The sequence below is a fragment of the Manis pentadactyla genome, chromosome 1 (genome assembly GCF_030020395.1).
Source record: "Manis pentadactyla isolate mManPen7 chromosome 1, mManPen7.hap1, whole genome shotgun sequence".
NCBI classification, from domain to species: domain Eukaryota; kingdom Metazoa; phylum Chordata; class Mammalia; order Pholidota; family Manidae; genus Manis; species Manis pentadactyla.
This window is the reverse complement of record NC_080019.1, coordinates 176,510,725-176,524,796: the sequence shown is the minus strand read 5'-3', so window position 1 is coordinate 176,524,796 and position 14,072 is coordinate 176,510,725. Positions and strand designations below refer to the sequence as shown.

At 34.4% G+C, this 14,072-nt stretch overlaps 1 protein-coding gene across 6 annotated transcripts in view; it reads right to left on the bottom strand.

Moving 5' to 3' along the window:
- STXBP5L (syntaxin binding protein 5L) overlaps nt 1-14,072 on the bottom strand; it is a 387,143-nt gene that overhangs the window by 85,616 nt on the left and 287,455 nt on the right. For 4 of the 6 annotated variants that reach the window (XM_036883434.2, XM_036883436.2, XM_057503095.1 and 1 more), the window contains exons 19-20: nt 2,959-3,110; nt 887-958 (exon numbers count right to left, since the gene is read on the bottom strand). In XM_036883434.2, the coding sequence (XP_036739329.2) occupies nt 887-958; nt 2,959-3,110 (224 nt within the window). The remainder of the gene's footprint in view (nt 1-886; nt 959-2,958; nt 3,111-14,072) is intronic. The other 2 variants (XM_036883437.2, XM_057503098.1) reach the window with 1 other exon arrangement.

The window sequence follows — 14,072 nt, the reverse complement described above, 5'->3', positions numbered from 1 at the left end:
TATGATTCCATTAGTATCTACAAGCTGGTGAAGTTAGGTCAAAAGAAATCCAAGATGAATGTCTGTGTGTGTATATACATATATGTATATTTTATACAAATATGAGTCCATCTTTTATGCATTAAGCAACCTTTTTTAAAACAAGTTGATTAACATATGTAAATATCTTTTCACATCAATAAATATTCACTTATAACATCACTAGGTACCCTCCAATCATACCCTCACTTTCCTACTCTTTCTGTACCAGTTTTTAGAATTGTTTACTTTAACATCTTCAGATTTGCAGTTGCTACCATGGTAGATATTAATATTATTGACTCTTTTACTTGTGGCCTAATCACCCAACTTCACAATGTTTGGTACCTAAAATCACTATGGTAATGTGTGTTTATATATTGTTTTAAAAAACATAAGAAATTAGGAATACTTAGCTACCTCTAAGAAATCTAATTATTTAGAAAAAGTAAATATCATAGCTCTGGTTACATTAACTTTAAAATATGGCTATAGGTACAAAACTACCAAAGTAAGAAAGCATTCAATTATTATTGACAGTGGTATATCAGGTATATTATTTATAAGGATACCATTGCTCTTCCTTCTTAAAACAAATGACAGTGACTCTTGGACTAACAGGATGTGGTCTATGGTTTGAATAAACACTGAAACAATGAATATGAGTAAATGAGTATATGACAACTATTTGAAATATTTGTATAATTTTTATTAAAATGATAAGGTTGCACTTCCATAACAACAAAAATTTGCATGCATGCTGAATGTGTTTTAAAAAACACATTACTGAGCACAGATGTGTTTACCAGGATTTAACTCCAGCATTATAACTTAAAAAAGCTATTTGCCTAACCTTTATAGAACTTACTCTGATAGGAAGTACGGATCCGTTTCGTTAAATCAGGATAAAAGTTAGACAGGCCACGCATGCAAAAGTTGTCTTTGGAACATGCCAGAACACCAGCATCAGCAGCAGGCAGAGGAAGGAGAGAAAAATAGTCTAAAGTGAAAGGAAGTGATATCATACCAGAATCTAGAACAGCCAAGATGAAGAAATAGCAGCAAGTTTAGGTAATCAAATTAGGAGATATTAAAAAAAATCAATTACAAAGTAAGAGGTGATAGATGAATGATGAGAATGCTGTAGTAATTTTATTTAATCAAGTATCTTTTAAAGTAGATGGCATATTTATCTAATATGCTTAGAACATAGACTTATTTGTCTTGTAAATAATACAAGTTACCTCATAAACATCAAAATGATTGTCTTTAATCTTCAGTATTAAAAAGAAAGCTTAGGGATTTTAGTCTTTAGTGTTTTATTTTTATAACATAAGTGAGTATTCATTGTAGTCATTTTATATACTAAATATAAATGGAATTAACAACTTTATCACAGTTTTTCCTGATGTAAAGTGATCAAAACTCTAAACTCTATTCATAAGTGTTGAGGCTCAACAAGTTTAAATGAAATTAAACAAAAGTTGTATTACATTTGTCAGACTATATACTTTGTTACGCCACTGTGTATATCTAGCAAGTAACTTAGATGCTGTCATGGGATCCACAAATTTTCTGATTGAATTGATGCTTTCAGCATAAAAACAATCTCTCTTATTCCATAACATCTTGCTATCCTAGAGTCCATGAACTTTCAAAAATCAACCTTCTCTTTACCAATCATGAGGGACTCTTATGGTCCATGCATGCACAATTTCTCTTATTCTGCCTCCCTTTCAAAAGCCAGCAGTGGTAGTGGTATAACCTATAGAATTTGAAATTTTCAGCACTCCTGAAATATTGATAAAAGTTGAGATCCCTAACAAAAAAAACAAATTTGAGGTTCTGAAGTAAAACTCTTGTGCTCCTGAAAAGGATTTAAACTAGCAATTTGGGAAGGTTTGAGATTTACAAAAGAAAGACTAAGAAAGAGGAAAAATTTTAGTACATCAAGTAGTTTTTCATTAGTCCATTCCTTTATGACATTCAGATGTTAAATTTGGCACACCCACTATTTAGAAAATAACACTTACCATCATGTACTTTATATTTTAAAATATTGTTTACATGGGTATATTTAGTAAAGGTTTCAGTATTCAATTGATTATTTTTTTGAGAAAGTAGAAACTTTCAAATTACTGTCTGAAAGAACAAATAATACTATAGATGTATTGCAAACCTTTGGCTTAACTAATTTTTTTTTTTTACCAATTTACCTATGTCAGTAGACAGAAAATACACAAAATTTTGGCAATGTTTACAAAGCCAACTATTTTGATATATATTGAAATTTCACTAAAACTTAGGATAATTTGGCATATAAAATTTTGCCACTGTATAGAAAGTATTTCTGCTTACATCCCAATTAACCTTACATATTTATATTTATAGCAAAATAAATCAATTTGTTGCTTCTGTTAAGAAAAATGTCATCTTTCATATAACTTAAAAATGTGAATTAATAATTTTTACTGTCATTGTAAAAAAATACCTCTAAAAAAAGTCAGCATCCAACAAGGAAAGGTGACAGCTAAAATATGGAGTTAATTTAAAAAATTAAAAGTAGTGAATGACCTAAAATTATACTTTTAAAGGAGCCAGATATATTAGAAGGAAATTATCCTATTTAACACAACCTTTGTAAGCATTTTTGTTTCAACTAGAGAGCTTGATTTTCATGGCATTTAAAAAAATTTAATAGCTTCTTTTTTTTTCTTAGGACTTCAACTAAGAAACTTGAGATGCTTCCTAACTTTAATAGCAAATTGAAGTGTAAACACCTCTTTTACCCTTTCAAATAGTCTCACCATGGTTCTGCCAATTTTACTTAAATGGTATTATAAATATGTTAACTTTATTATATTGCCAAGCATTTGAATAGCATCACAGAAGAAAAACATGAACTAATCAAGTTCATAACCATCTTGTTTTATCTCCTACCTGCAATGAACTGCTTGTTTTTTCGAGGAGACCGTGGTTGTCGTTGGTATAGGTCACTTGATCTATATAGGTCAATGGTCCCCATGCTTAACAGTACTGTCTTCTGCATAAAATCCACCACAGCCAACCCATTGCAGTTCCCAAATGCAACTCTGAGAGAAAAAAAATATGCAACTATAATGTATCACAGCAATCATTATTTTTATATTTGATTTAAAAACAAGATTACTGGAACGTAATGCCTTAGAGTTGGAGAGGCTAGGCAGTGATTAGTATACAGCAAGGACGAATATTGTGCGTTTACATAGGATAGGTCGACTCTGTATAATAGCCTGACCAACGCAAAAAACAGGAATAAGTTGCAATCCCATTTTAACATCTAAGTAGTGACTATCCAATCTGCCTTTTAACTTGTTCATGTTTTTACAGAAGAACCATATAAAATCTTTTTGCTATCCAATGGGGAAATAGGTTGAAATATTACAGTTTAATAGCTACAGATGCTTAGGCATATGTAATTAGATACCTTTTTCAAATAAAATTGTAACCATTAGGCTCAAAATTAGTTCTCTTATTAAACAGAGAGTATATATTTAACACACAGTTGTACATAAAAATTTATATATCTAAATTTTTGACACCGTAGTAGATAAAAACAAATTTAATTTACAAAAAACTAAAATTTTTCACTCCTTTGTTCTTTATTTTGTTCTATTTATTAAAAGACAAAGACCTTTTGATTAACTTCTTAATTAAACCTCCTAAGAAATTAAAACAGCTTTCCTAAGCAAGCATTTGGGCACTTTAGCCATTAGCCATATACTAACTCTCTTTTTTCTCCATTTACAACATGCCCTCTAGGCTAAACAATCATAAATCTGTGCTTTTCGCTTCCTGCACTAAATATACACTAGTTGAATGAATGTTGTTTTGCTCATTTTATATGAGTTCCATGTTGTTTTATTATTTAGATTAAATCTGGTTGACAAATTATCTTACTCTCAATCTATTTCTTTCCATTCTACCACACAGCCTTCCTCACAAGTTAAAAGGAAAGTTCTATCATACTAGATGTCTTGCTATTTCACATAAATTTCTACATCTTCTGGTGAGAAAGGCACTGGAAACTTGAAAAAGTATTATTATAAAAATCAGAAGATCCTATCTCTATCATTTATAAATTATGTGACTTTGAGAAAAATCAAATGAATTTTTGCTGGGCCATAGTTTCTTTATAATGATAATTACAGTATTAGATTTATCTAGTTCACAGGCCTTTTATAAGCATCAGATCAGAAATTTATTATTAGAGTACTGTGAAAATTTTCTACATAAAAGTAGGATTAATCTTAACAAGTAATAAAATAATAAGTGAACTATTATACATATTACATATTATAGCAAGTTAGTATCTCTAAACTTTTAATGCTAAAATATAGTTAATTATTTATGCTTACAGATATAGAGTTCCCAAATACAATACTGACAGGAAAAAAATAGGCAACTAGTATATATGATACACCAAAATAATTATTTTTATCTATGAATTAAAAATAAAAACTGAAAAGTTATACCTTAGGATTAGGGAGGTCAGGAAGTGATTGCTGAAAAGTTAGTAAGGATACTGGATTTCATCTACCTTAAATAACTAGGAAACTGGACAAAATATATTAAACGGTTTTTATATATTGGTCAACTGGCAATAAAGGGTGAGATTAGAGAAGGATAATAATCAACATAAACTTTAGGTATTCTAGTTAAAAATAAGTGTTTTTGCTTAGTGAATGGGAAGATTTCCCAAGCTAGAGCACAGGAAATAAACTCAGAGATCAGTTGTCTCATTGAATTGAGGAGACAGAGATGAGAGTCTGATGCTCAAAAGCAGTTAGAAATCTGAGGCAAAATGCTAAAGAGATGAGAGCTACACAGAAAGTGCACAATCAGAGATTTACAGAATGGTCCTCTTGAGATTTTGGCTAGGTACTGATCTGTGCATCCATGTGAGGAAAGAACCATCAAATGATAAAGCAGAACAATTCCCAAAGTCCATACAAGACTGAGAACATGTTACTGCTAGTCATACTGTTGAGATTTCCTTATTCATGGAAAAGCAGATATAGGTATCACTTCAGTAATGTGGACAAATTAGTCATAAAGGCTTTTATGGACTCACCCTTAAAAGACTTAAAAACAACAATTTTAAGTAATATAGCTGCCTTCCAGAAAAATATCCAACACTATTGAAAGAATCCAACAAAATACCACCATAAATGTAAAGTCTACAATTTCCATTATATAAATGGGAGCAGGCATATAAAGAATCAGAAAAAACAAAACCAATAACCAGAGGAAAAAGATAAGAGAAACATGCCAAGAAATGAAACATGACAAAATTAGCAGTCAAGGATGTTAAAAATGACTTAAAAATATATCCCAGGTATTTAAGATTAAGGAAAACATGAATGTGATAAAGTGAGAAATGGAAGGTATAATAAAAATACAAATAAAATTTCTAGAGACAAAAATATATCTGAAATGAAAAATCACCTGAATATTAGACATTCAAGCAGAGAAATATAGTGAACTTGAATAAATACCAATAGAAAATTTCCAAAGTCAAACCAGAGAGAAAAAACAAAACAAAACAAAACAATAAAGCTTCACTACCCCCGGTCAAAATTGAACACTCTAGAATAAATGTAAATGGAATTTCTGAAAGGAAGGTCAGCAGGAATCATATTTGAAGAAATGAGAGCCAAAATAGCCAAATGATAGTCAAATTTGATGATAACAATAAACCTAGATATCCAAGAAATTAAAAGGATCCTAAGCAAAATACACCAAAGAAAAAATACAGTCATAATCACATTGCTTAAAATTAGTGACAGAAATTGTTAAAAGCAGCCAGAGAAGAAAGATGTATTTCCTACACAGGGCAAAGATAAGAATGATGAAATCTACTTATATCAGAAACTACACAAACCAAAAGACAATGGAGTTAACATCTTTAAAGTAACAAATGAAAATAATCTGCCCCAGTAAAATTCTACTACCCAGCATATATATCTTTCAAATAGTGTAATACAGATTTTTACATATGAATAAAAGGTAAGGGAATTCATCACTAGGAGATGTATACTACAAGAAATAAGTCCTTCAATGTGGTACATATACACAATGGAATATTATTCAGCTATAAGAAGAAAACAAATCCTACCATTTGCAACAACATGGATGGAGCTAGAGGGTCTTATGCTCAGTGAAATAAGCCAGCTGGAGAAAGACAAGTATCAAATGATTTCACTCATCTGTGTAGTATAAGAACAAAGAAAAAACTGAAGGAACAGAACAGCAGCAGACTCACAGAACCTAAGAATGGACTAACAGCTACCAAAGGGAAAGGGGTTGGGGAGGGTGAGTGGGAAGGGAGGGAGAAGGGGAATAAGGGGCATTACGATTAGCACACATAACATAGAGGAAGGGCACGGGGAGGGATGTGCAACACAGAGAAGACAAATAGTGATTCTATAGCATCTGACTACACTGATGGACAATGACTGTAATGGGGTATATGGTGGGGACTTGATAATGGGGGGAGTCTAGTAACCATAATGTTGCTCATGTAATTGTACATTAATGATACCTAAACAAACAAACAATTAAATAAATAAATAAAATAAAGAAATAAGTCCTTCAGGTGAAAAAAAGTGATACCAGATAGAAATATGGATCTACACAAAGTAATGGAGGCACCAGAAATAGTAAATATTAGATTAATATTAAGGACTTTTCTTATTTCTTCAGTAGATAATAGATAATTTAAAACAAAAATAATAACAATGTATTGTGAGGTTTATGACATGTATAGAAATAAAACAATAGTACTATGAACAGGAGGAGAAATGGAAGTATACTGTTACAAAGTTCTTAAAATATATGAAGTGGTATAATGCCACTTATTTAATAAGTCAAAGATATATATATATATATATAGTGACCTGGTGAGCAAATCATAACAAATGAATATTTTTAAACTCAAGATTTTTTAAATTAAATGCTTAAAACAATAGAGAAGACCCTCTAGCTTCAACACAGACAAGTACCAAATGATTTCACTCATATGTGGAGTATAAGAACAAAGGAAAACTGAAGGAACAAAACAGCAGCAGAATCACAGAACCCAAGAATGGACTAATAGTTACCAAAGGGAAAGGGACTGGGCAGGAGGGGTGGGAAGAGAGGGACAAGGGCAGGGAAAAAGAAAGGGGGCATTACGATTAGCATATATAGTGTGTATGGGGCACGGGGAGGGCTGTACAACACAGAGAAGACAAGTAGTGATTTTATAGCATCTTACTACGCTGATGAACAGTGACTGTGAAGGGGTATGAGGGGGGGAGTTGGTGAAGGGGGGAACCTAGTAAACATAATGTTCTTCATATAATTGTAGATTAATGATACCAAAATAAAAAAAACAATAGAGAAGATAAAATAGAATAATTAAAAGATAAGCAATTCAAAAGGCAGAAAAAAATAACGTGAGAACAAATGGGACAAATAGAAAAACAAATAGGAAAATGTTTGTATTAAACCCAGCCATACAGATAATTAAATTAATGTCAGTGGTCTATACATGCAAATTAAGGGCCAAGATTGTTTGAGTGGATAAACACAAAAACCCAGTATATGTTGCTTACCACAAATCTCCCCTAAATATAAATTAAAAGGATGGAACTTTTTACTATGGAAACCATGAAATCACTAATTAAAAGAAGGCTGAAGTGGGTATATTAATGTAATATTAATGTAGACAAGGTATGTTTCAGATCCAGAAAGATTTTGAGATATAAATGTGAGAATAATTAAAAGTCAATTCCTCAAGAAGATATAGCAATCCTAAATAAGATTCCTCTAATGATAAAGCTTCAAAATACATGGAGAAATACTGAGAACTGAAAGGAAAAGTAGACAAATCTACAATTAAGGTTGAGGATGCAAACCTTCTTCCAAAAACGGATAGAACAATTAGAAAAAAATAATCAGCAAGGATATAGAAGTTTTGAACAACACTATCAACCTTGACTAAATTGAAATTTATTGATACTCTATCCAATACTCATAATAGCATCAAATTATAATACTTAGACATAAATTTAACATGTAGAAAATATGAACATTGAAAAATTATATAACATTGCTGAAAAAAATTAAAGACCAAAATAGAGATATGTCCCCTGATCAATGGTCAGAAGAATCAATATTCCTTCAGTTTTCCTTTGTTCTTATACTCCACATATGAGTGAAATCATTTGGTACTTGACTTTCTCTGCCTGGCTTATTTCACTGAGCATAATACCCTCTAGCTCCATCCATGTTGTTGCAAATGGTAGGATCTGTTTTTTTCTTATGACTGAGTAAAACAGCAGCAGAATGGACTAATAATTACCAAAGGGAAAGGGGCTGGGGAGGATGGGTGGGAGGGGGAGGAACAAGGGCGGGAAAAAGAAAGGGGGCATTACGATTAGCATGTATAGTGTGTGGGGCACGGGGAGGGCTGTACAACACAGAGAAGACAAGTAGTTATTTTACAGCATCTTACTACACTGATGAACAGTGACTGTGAAGGGGTATGTTGGGGGGACTTGGTGAAGGGGGGAGCCTAGTCAACATAATATGTCCTTCATGTAATTTTAGATTAATGATACCAAAATAAAAAAAAAGAAGACTTAATATTGTTAATTTTCCCTAAACTGATCTACAAAGTCAAAGTGATTCCAACCAAAATCCCAGGAGACTTCTTTTTTCATTCAGAAATTGAAAGTATGATTCTAAAATATATATGGGAAAGAAATGGATCTAGAATAGCCCAAACAGTTTTGAAAAATAAGAAAGTTTGAGGACTTACAAGACCTAATCTAAAGCTATAGGAATCAAACCAGGCTATAACTGAAATAAAGACAAATATAAATATTAATGGAATTGAAGAGTATCCATAACTTACACATAAGCGGTTAATTGATATTTGACAAAAGTACTGTGAATATTCAGAGGAAATACAGCCTTTTCAATAAATGATGATGGAACAATTGGCTATCCATAAGTAAAACAATTATGCCTTAACTTTACCTTCCATAATACAAAAAAACAATGGATCAGGAGAGAAAATTGTAGTACTCTTGGGTTAGGCAACAGTTAACTAGAATATGAAAAACACAAAGTAGAAAACAAAAAGTTGTTAACCTTCATGACATCAAAATTAAATCACTTTGCTTTGTACAAGATGCCATTAACAAAATGAAAAGGCAAGCCACAGACTGAGAGAAAACGTTTAGAAAAAATCCTATTCAGAATATTCAGATTCCCAATAATATTAAGGTAACTTGATCAAAAAAAAAAGGGCAAAAGATTTGAATAGGCATTTCACCAAACAAGAAGTACAAATGTGAAAAAGCACTTAAAAGATGCTGATTATTAGACACCAGGAATATATAACTTAAAACCACATTTAGGTACCACTGAACCCACCAGAGTGCATAAATTGAGGACTGACAATATCAAGTGTTGACAAATATGTGTAAAAACTGAAACCTTCATATATTGCTAGCTGAAATACAAAATGATGTAAATTCTTTATAAAATAGTTCATTTCTTTTATAAAGAGCTCACACACCTCAACAAACAAAAAGCAAATAATCCAATTAAAAAATGGGCAGAGGAGCTGAACAGTTCTCCAAAGAAATTCAGATGGCCAACAGACACATGAAAAGATGCTCCACATTGCTAGTCATCAGAGAAATGCAAATTAAAACCACAATGAGATATCACCTCACACCAGTAAGGATCGCCACCATCCAAAAGACAAACAACAACAAATGTTGGTGAGGTTGTGGAGAAAGGGGAACCCGCCTGCACTGCTGGTAGGAATGTAAATTAGTTCAACCATTGTGGAAAGCAGTATGGAGGTTCCTCAAAAAGCTCAAAATAGAAATATCATTTGACCCAGGAATTCCACTTCTAGGAATTTACCCTAAGAATGCAGCAGCCCAGTTGGAAAAAGACAGATGCACCCCTATGTTAATCGCAGCACTATTTACAATAGCCAAGAAATGGAAGCAACCTAAGTGTCCCTCAGTAGATGAATGGATAAAGAAGATGTTTACATATACACAATGGAATATTATTCAGCCATAAGAAGAAAACAAATCCTACCATTTGCAACAACATGGATGGAGCTAGAGGGTATTATGCTCAGTGAAATAAGCCAGGTAGAGAAAGACAAATACCAAATGATTTCACTCATATGTAGAGTATAAGAACAAAGAAAAACCGAAGAAACAAAACAGCAGCCAACTCACAGAACCCAAGAATGGACTAACAGGTACCAAAGGGAAGCGGACTGGGGAGGATGGGTGGGAAGGGAGGGAGAAGGGTGGGGAAAAAGAAAGGGGGCCTTATGATTAGCATGTATAATGTGGGGGGGCATAGGAAGGGATGTGCAACACAGAGAAGACAAGTAGTGATTCTACTACAGCATCTTACTAGGCTGATGGACAATGACTATAATGGGGTTTGTGGAGGGTCTTGGTGAAGGGGGGAGTCTAGTAAACATAATGTTCTTCATGTAAGTGTAGATTAATGATAACAAAATGAATTAAAAAATTGTTCATTTCTGCCTTATAAACATATATTTACCATATGACCCAGTTATTCCACTCTTAAGTTATTTACCTGAGAAAATGCAAACTAATGTTACACAAACAATTGTATCTGAATGTTAATAGCAGATTTACAGCCCAGAACTGGTAACAGCCCAAACTTCCATCAAATGGTGAATGGATAAACACAGTTTTGAGTATTTACCTAATGGAATATTGTGCAAAAATGTAAAGAAACAAGCCAGAGATATACATAACATGCATAAATCACAAAAGAATTATTCTAAGTAAAAGAAAACACACAATTTATGCTTCTATTCATATAAAATTGTAGAAATGCAAAATTACAGTGATACTAAGCAAATCAATGGTTTTGAGGGACCAGGGAATGAAGGGTGATAACTGAATATACAAAGGAACTTTGTGAGGTAATGGATGTTTTTAATGTCATTAGATTGTTTGCATATATAAATATGTCATGTACATTTGTCAAAACTCATATTGCATACTTAAAATTGGTGAATTTTATTTCATATACATTATACCTCAATAAAGTATTTTTAATATTAATAGATATTTAGTTTAAAATACTACCAAAAAGAACCACAAATCTAAAGCCTGCAATGGCAATAAGTACATACCTATTGTATGTATTTCTGTTGTATGTGGGGTTTATTGCAGACATACTGGTGGGTAGGGTTAGAACTTGACCCTGCTGACAGATGCCCATTTGTAACTGCTACAGGTGCACTGGTATGCATACTGGCTGTCAGTGTGGTTGGTGGAAGGGCCCATTTGTGGCTTCTCTGGGTATTCTGGTACACAGGTCTAGCCCCAGTTTGGCTGGCTTCAAAGCTGGCTGTGACTATTTCAGGTACACTTGTGAGCATGGCTGCCCCCTTCTTCCATGGCAGGAGCCACTTTTTTTGGGAGGTTGCCCATTCAGGCTGAGGCTACTTGCCAGGTGGGGTGGGGTGGGAGCCAGTTTTGTGGGATGCCATTCCTAGTTGAGGCTACCTACTGGGTGTAGTATTGCAGGAGGCAACTTGGAATGGTGCCTGCCATGTGGAAAGGTTGAGCAGGATGGGTCCCCAGGGAAATGCTGGGGTTGGGTGAGTGGTGTTAGCAAGGTAGATGGAGATTATCAGTAATGGCACTGATCAGTGAGGGGCCAACAAGGAAGAAAGAGTAAGAAAAATGGTGTTCACCAAGTACTTCTTTTCTCAGAGAAAGTTCTTACAGATCCCTGTCCCTCTGGGTCATACCCTAAAGTTCATCAATAAACCTCCTTCACATATGGCCTGGGCACTTTCAAGCTGCTGCCTCTGTACTGGGTCTTGGAGCAAGTGAGTTTGTATGTCGGTCCTTTAAGAGAGGAATCTTGGTTTCCTACAGCTCTCCTGCTCTCCTGGAGGTAAGCCCCACTGATTTTTCAAAGCCATATGTTAGGGGTTCATCTTCCCAGTATGCCTGTTGTGGGTCTTTAACTTCTTACTCCTCAGGGTAGATTTCTAATTTTGTAATATTCCTCCCATTTTGGGTGATGGTACCAGTGGTAGAGTTTCTGATCAGTACTGTATTCCTGCTCCTCCTACTTATCTTAATGTGGATTTTTCTTTATATCTTCAGCTGTGGAAGAGGTCTTCTGCTACTCTTTATGTTCTCAGAGAAAGTTGTTTCTTATGCAGTTATAGTTTTGGTGTGTCCATGGGAGGACATGAGCTAAGAATCTTTCTACTCCACCATCATGATCTCTTGTACTCATATATAAATTTTTATTTGTTAGATAAAACTAATCTATTACTGGTTTACTTTGTATTCAAGCAAATAAAATGGTAATAACTAACTGTATCTTTTAGTTATTATTTGACAGAATGTAATAAAGCACTGTTCTTCCTAGCCCTGAGATACTACACTATCTTGGTTGTTTCTTTACTTCCTAGATAAATAATCCATTTATTAAAAATTTCTCAAATTATCCTATTCTGAATATGTCCTGCATATCCTTCTCTGAGCCTAGAAAGATACATTTCATATGTATTAATACAATTAATATTATCAACATTTTATCATTTGACAGATAAGGAAACAGAGCACAGGAAGTTTAAGTAATTTTTCAAATACTAAACAGATAGATAGAAGCAGAATTAAGATTTGAATACCAAAGAATTGGACCCTAGTGCCTGTGATCTTTAATTCTACACTAGATTATCTCAGTAATTAAAAACATAACTGCCACTAAGCCTAACCATCAAAGCCCAATGCTGCTTTATTTTCTGGAAATTAATGGCAGGAAAAAGAGCTGGTAATAAAAAAGGAGGTGACTCAACATAATTCCTTTTATTTTTGGAATAAAAGTAAAATATTCACATTATATTATATAATTAGATTCCTCTAATGACTTTTCTCACCCTCTTTTTTTCCATGCATTTTCTTCTTTCACTTACCTTGTTACATTCTCTTAATTTATATATTTACTCTTCAAAATGACTTTCATACTGAGGAAAAGATGGTGGCATGAATAGGGTGGTGGAAATCTCCTCCCAAAACAATACATATTTTGAAAATACAACAAATACAACTATTCCTAAAAGAGTGACCAGAAGATACAGTATACCAGCCAGGCTACATCTGTGAGAACCCAATATTTCATGGAAAAGGGTAAGATACAAAGCCGTGACCCGGTGGGACCCGAGTACACCTCAACCCCAGCTCACCAGTGGGAGGAAAAGAATCAGAGTGGGTAGGGAGTGGAAGCACAGTACTGCTAAATAACCAGCCCTAGTAATCTGCCCCAGGAGCACAGACACACATTACATGGTGCTCTGGATATTAGAGGAGTGGAAAAGCAAAATCCAAGACTAAGACTGTGAACAGGTTCCCACAGCTGGTTGCCCTGGGAAAAAAGAAAACCAGGCACTTTAAAAGTCTTAAAGGGAAAAGGGTTTAAGAGGTGGACAGAATTGTCCTGGCACACTCAGCCCAGTACGCTGGGAACATTAAGGAACTTTAGGCACCCTAACCCCTTGGTTGGCAACGTGGCTCTGAGGCTCCTCTTTGCGATAGGTACCTGCTATTCTTCCCAACCAGCCTCGCCAGCAGTGCAAACAAACCAGCTGACCCGCCATGGATGCAGAATAGTCGGGGAGAAGTCCCACCTACAGCAACCACACAGCTTAACACACAGGCTTCTCCATGGGCAGGGGTAACTGGCCCAGACCCAGAGGCTGCTCCCTGTGTGTGGTTGACCAGCACAGACAGTGGAGATGGGCACAGAGTCCAGAAGGCATGAAGGGGATCTGTTCTTGTGGCAGAATATGCGCTGCTCACCTGCAACCCATGCCAGTGCCCTAGGACATCCCGAGGGCTGCCCTGCCCATGGCAGCATAGGGGATAAAACCAGAGGCTTCTCCCTGTGTGTGGTTGACTGGCAGACAGAGGAGATGAGTGCACAGTCCA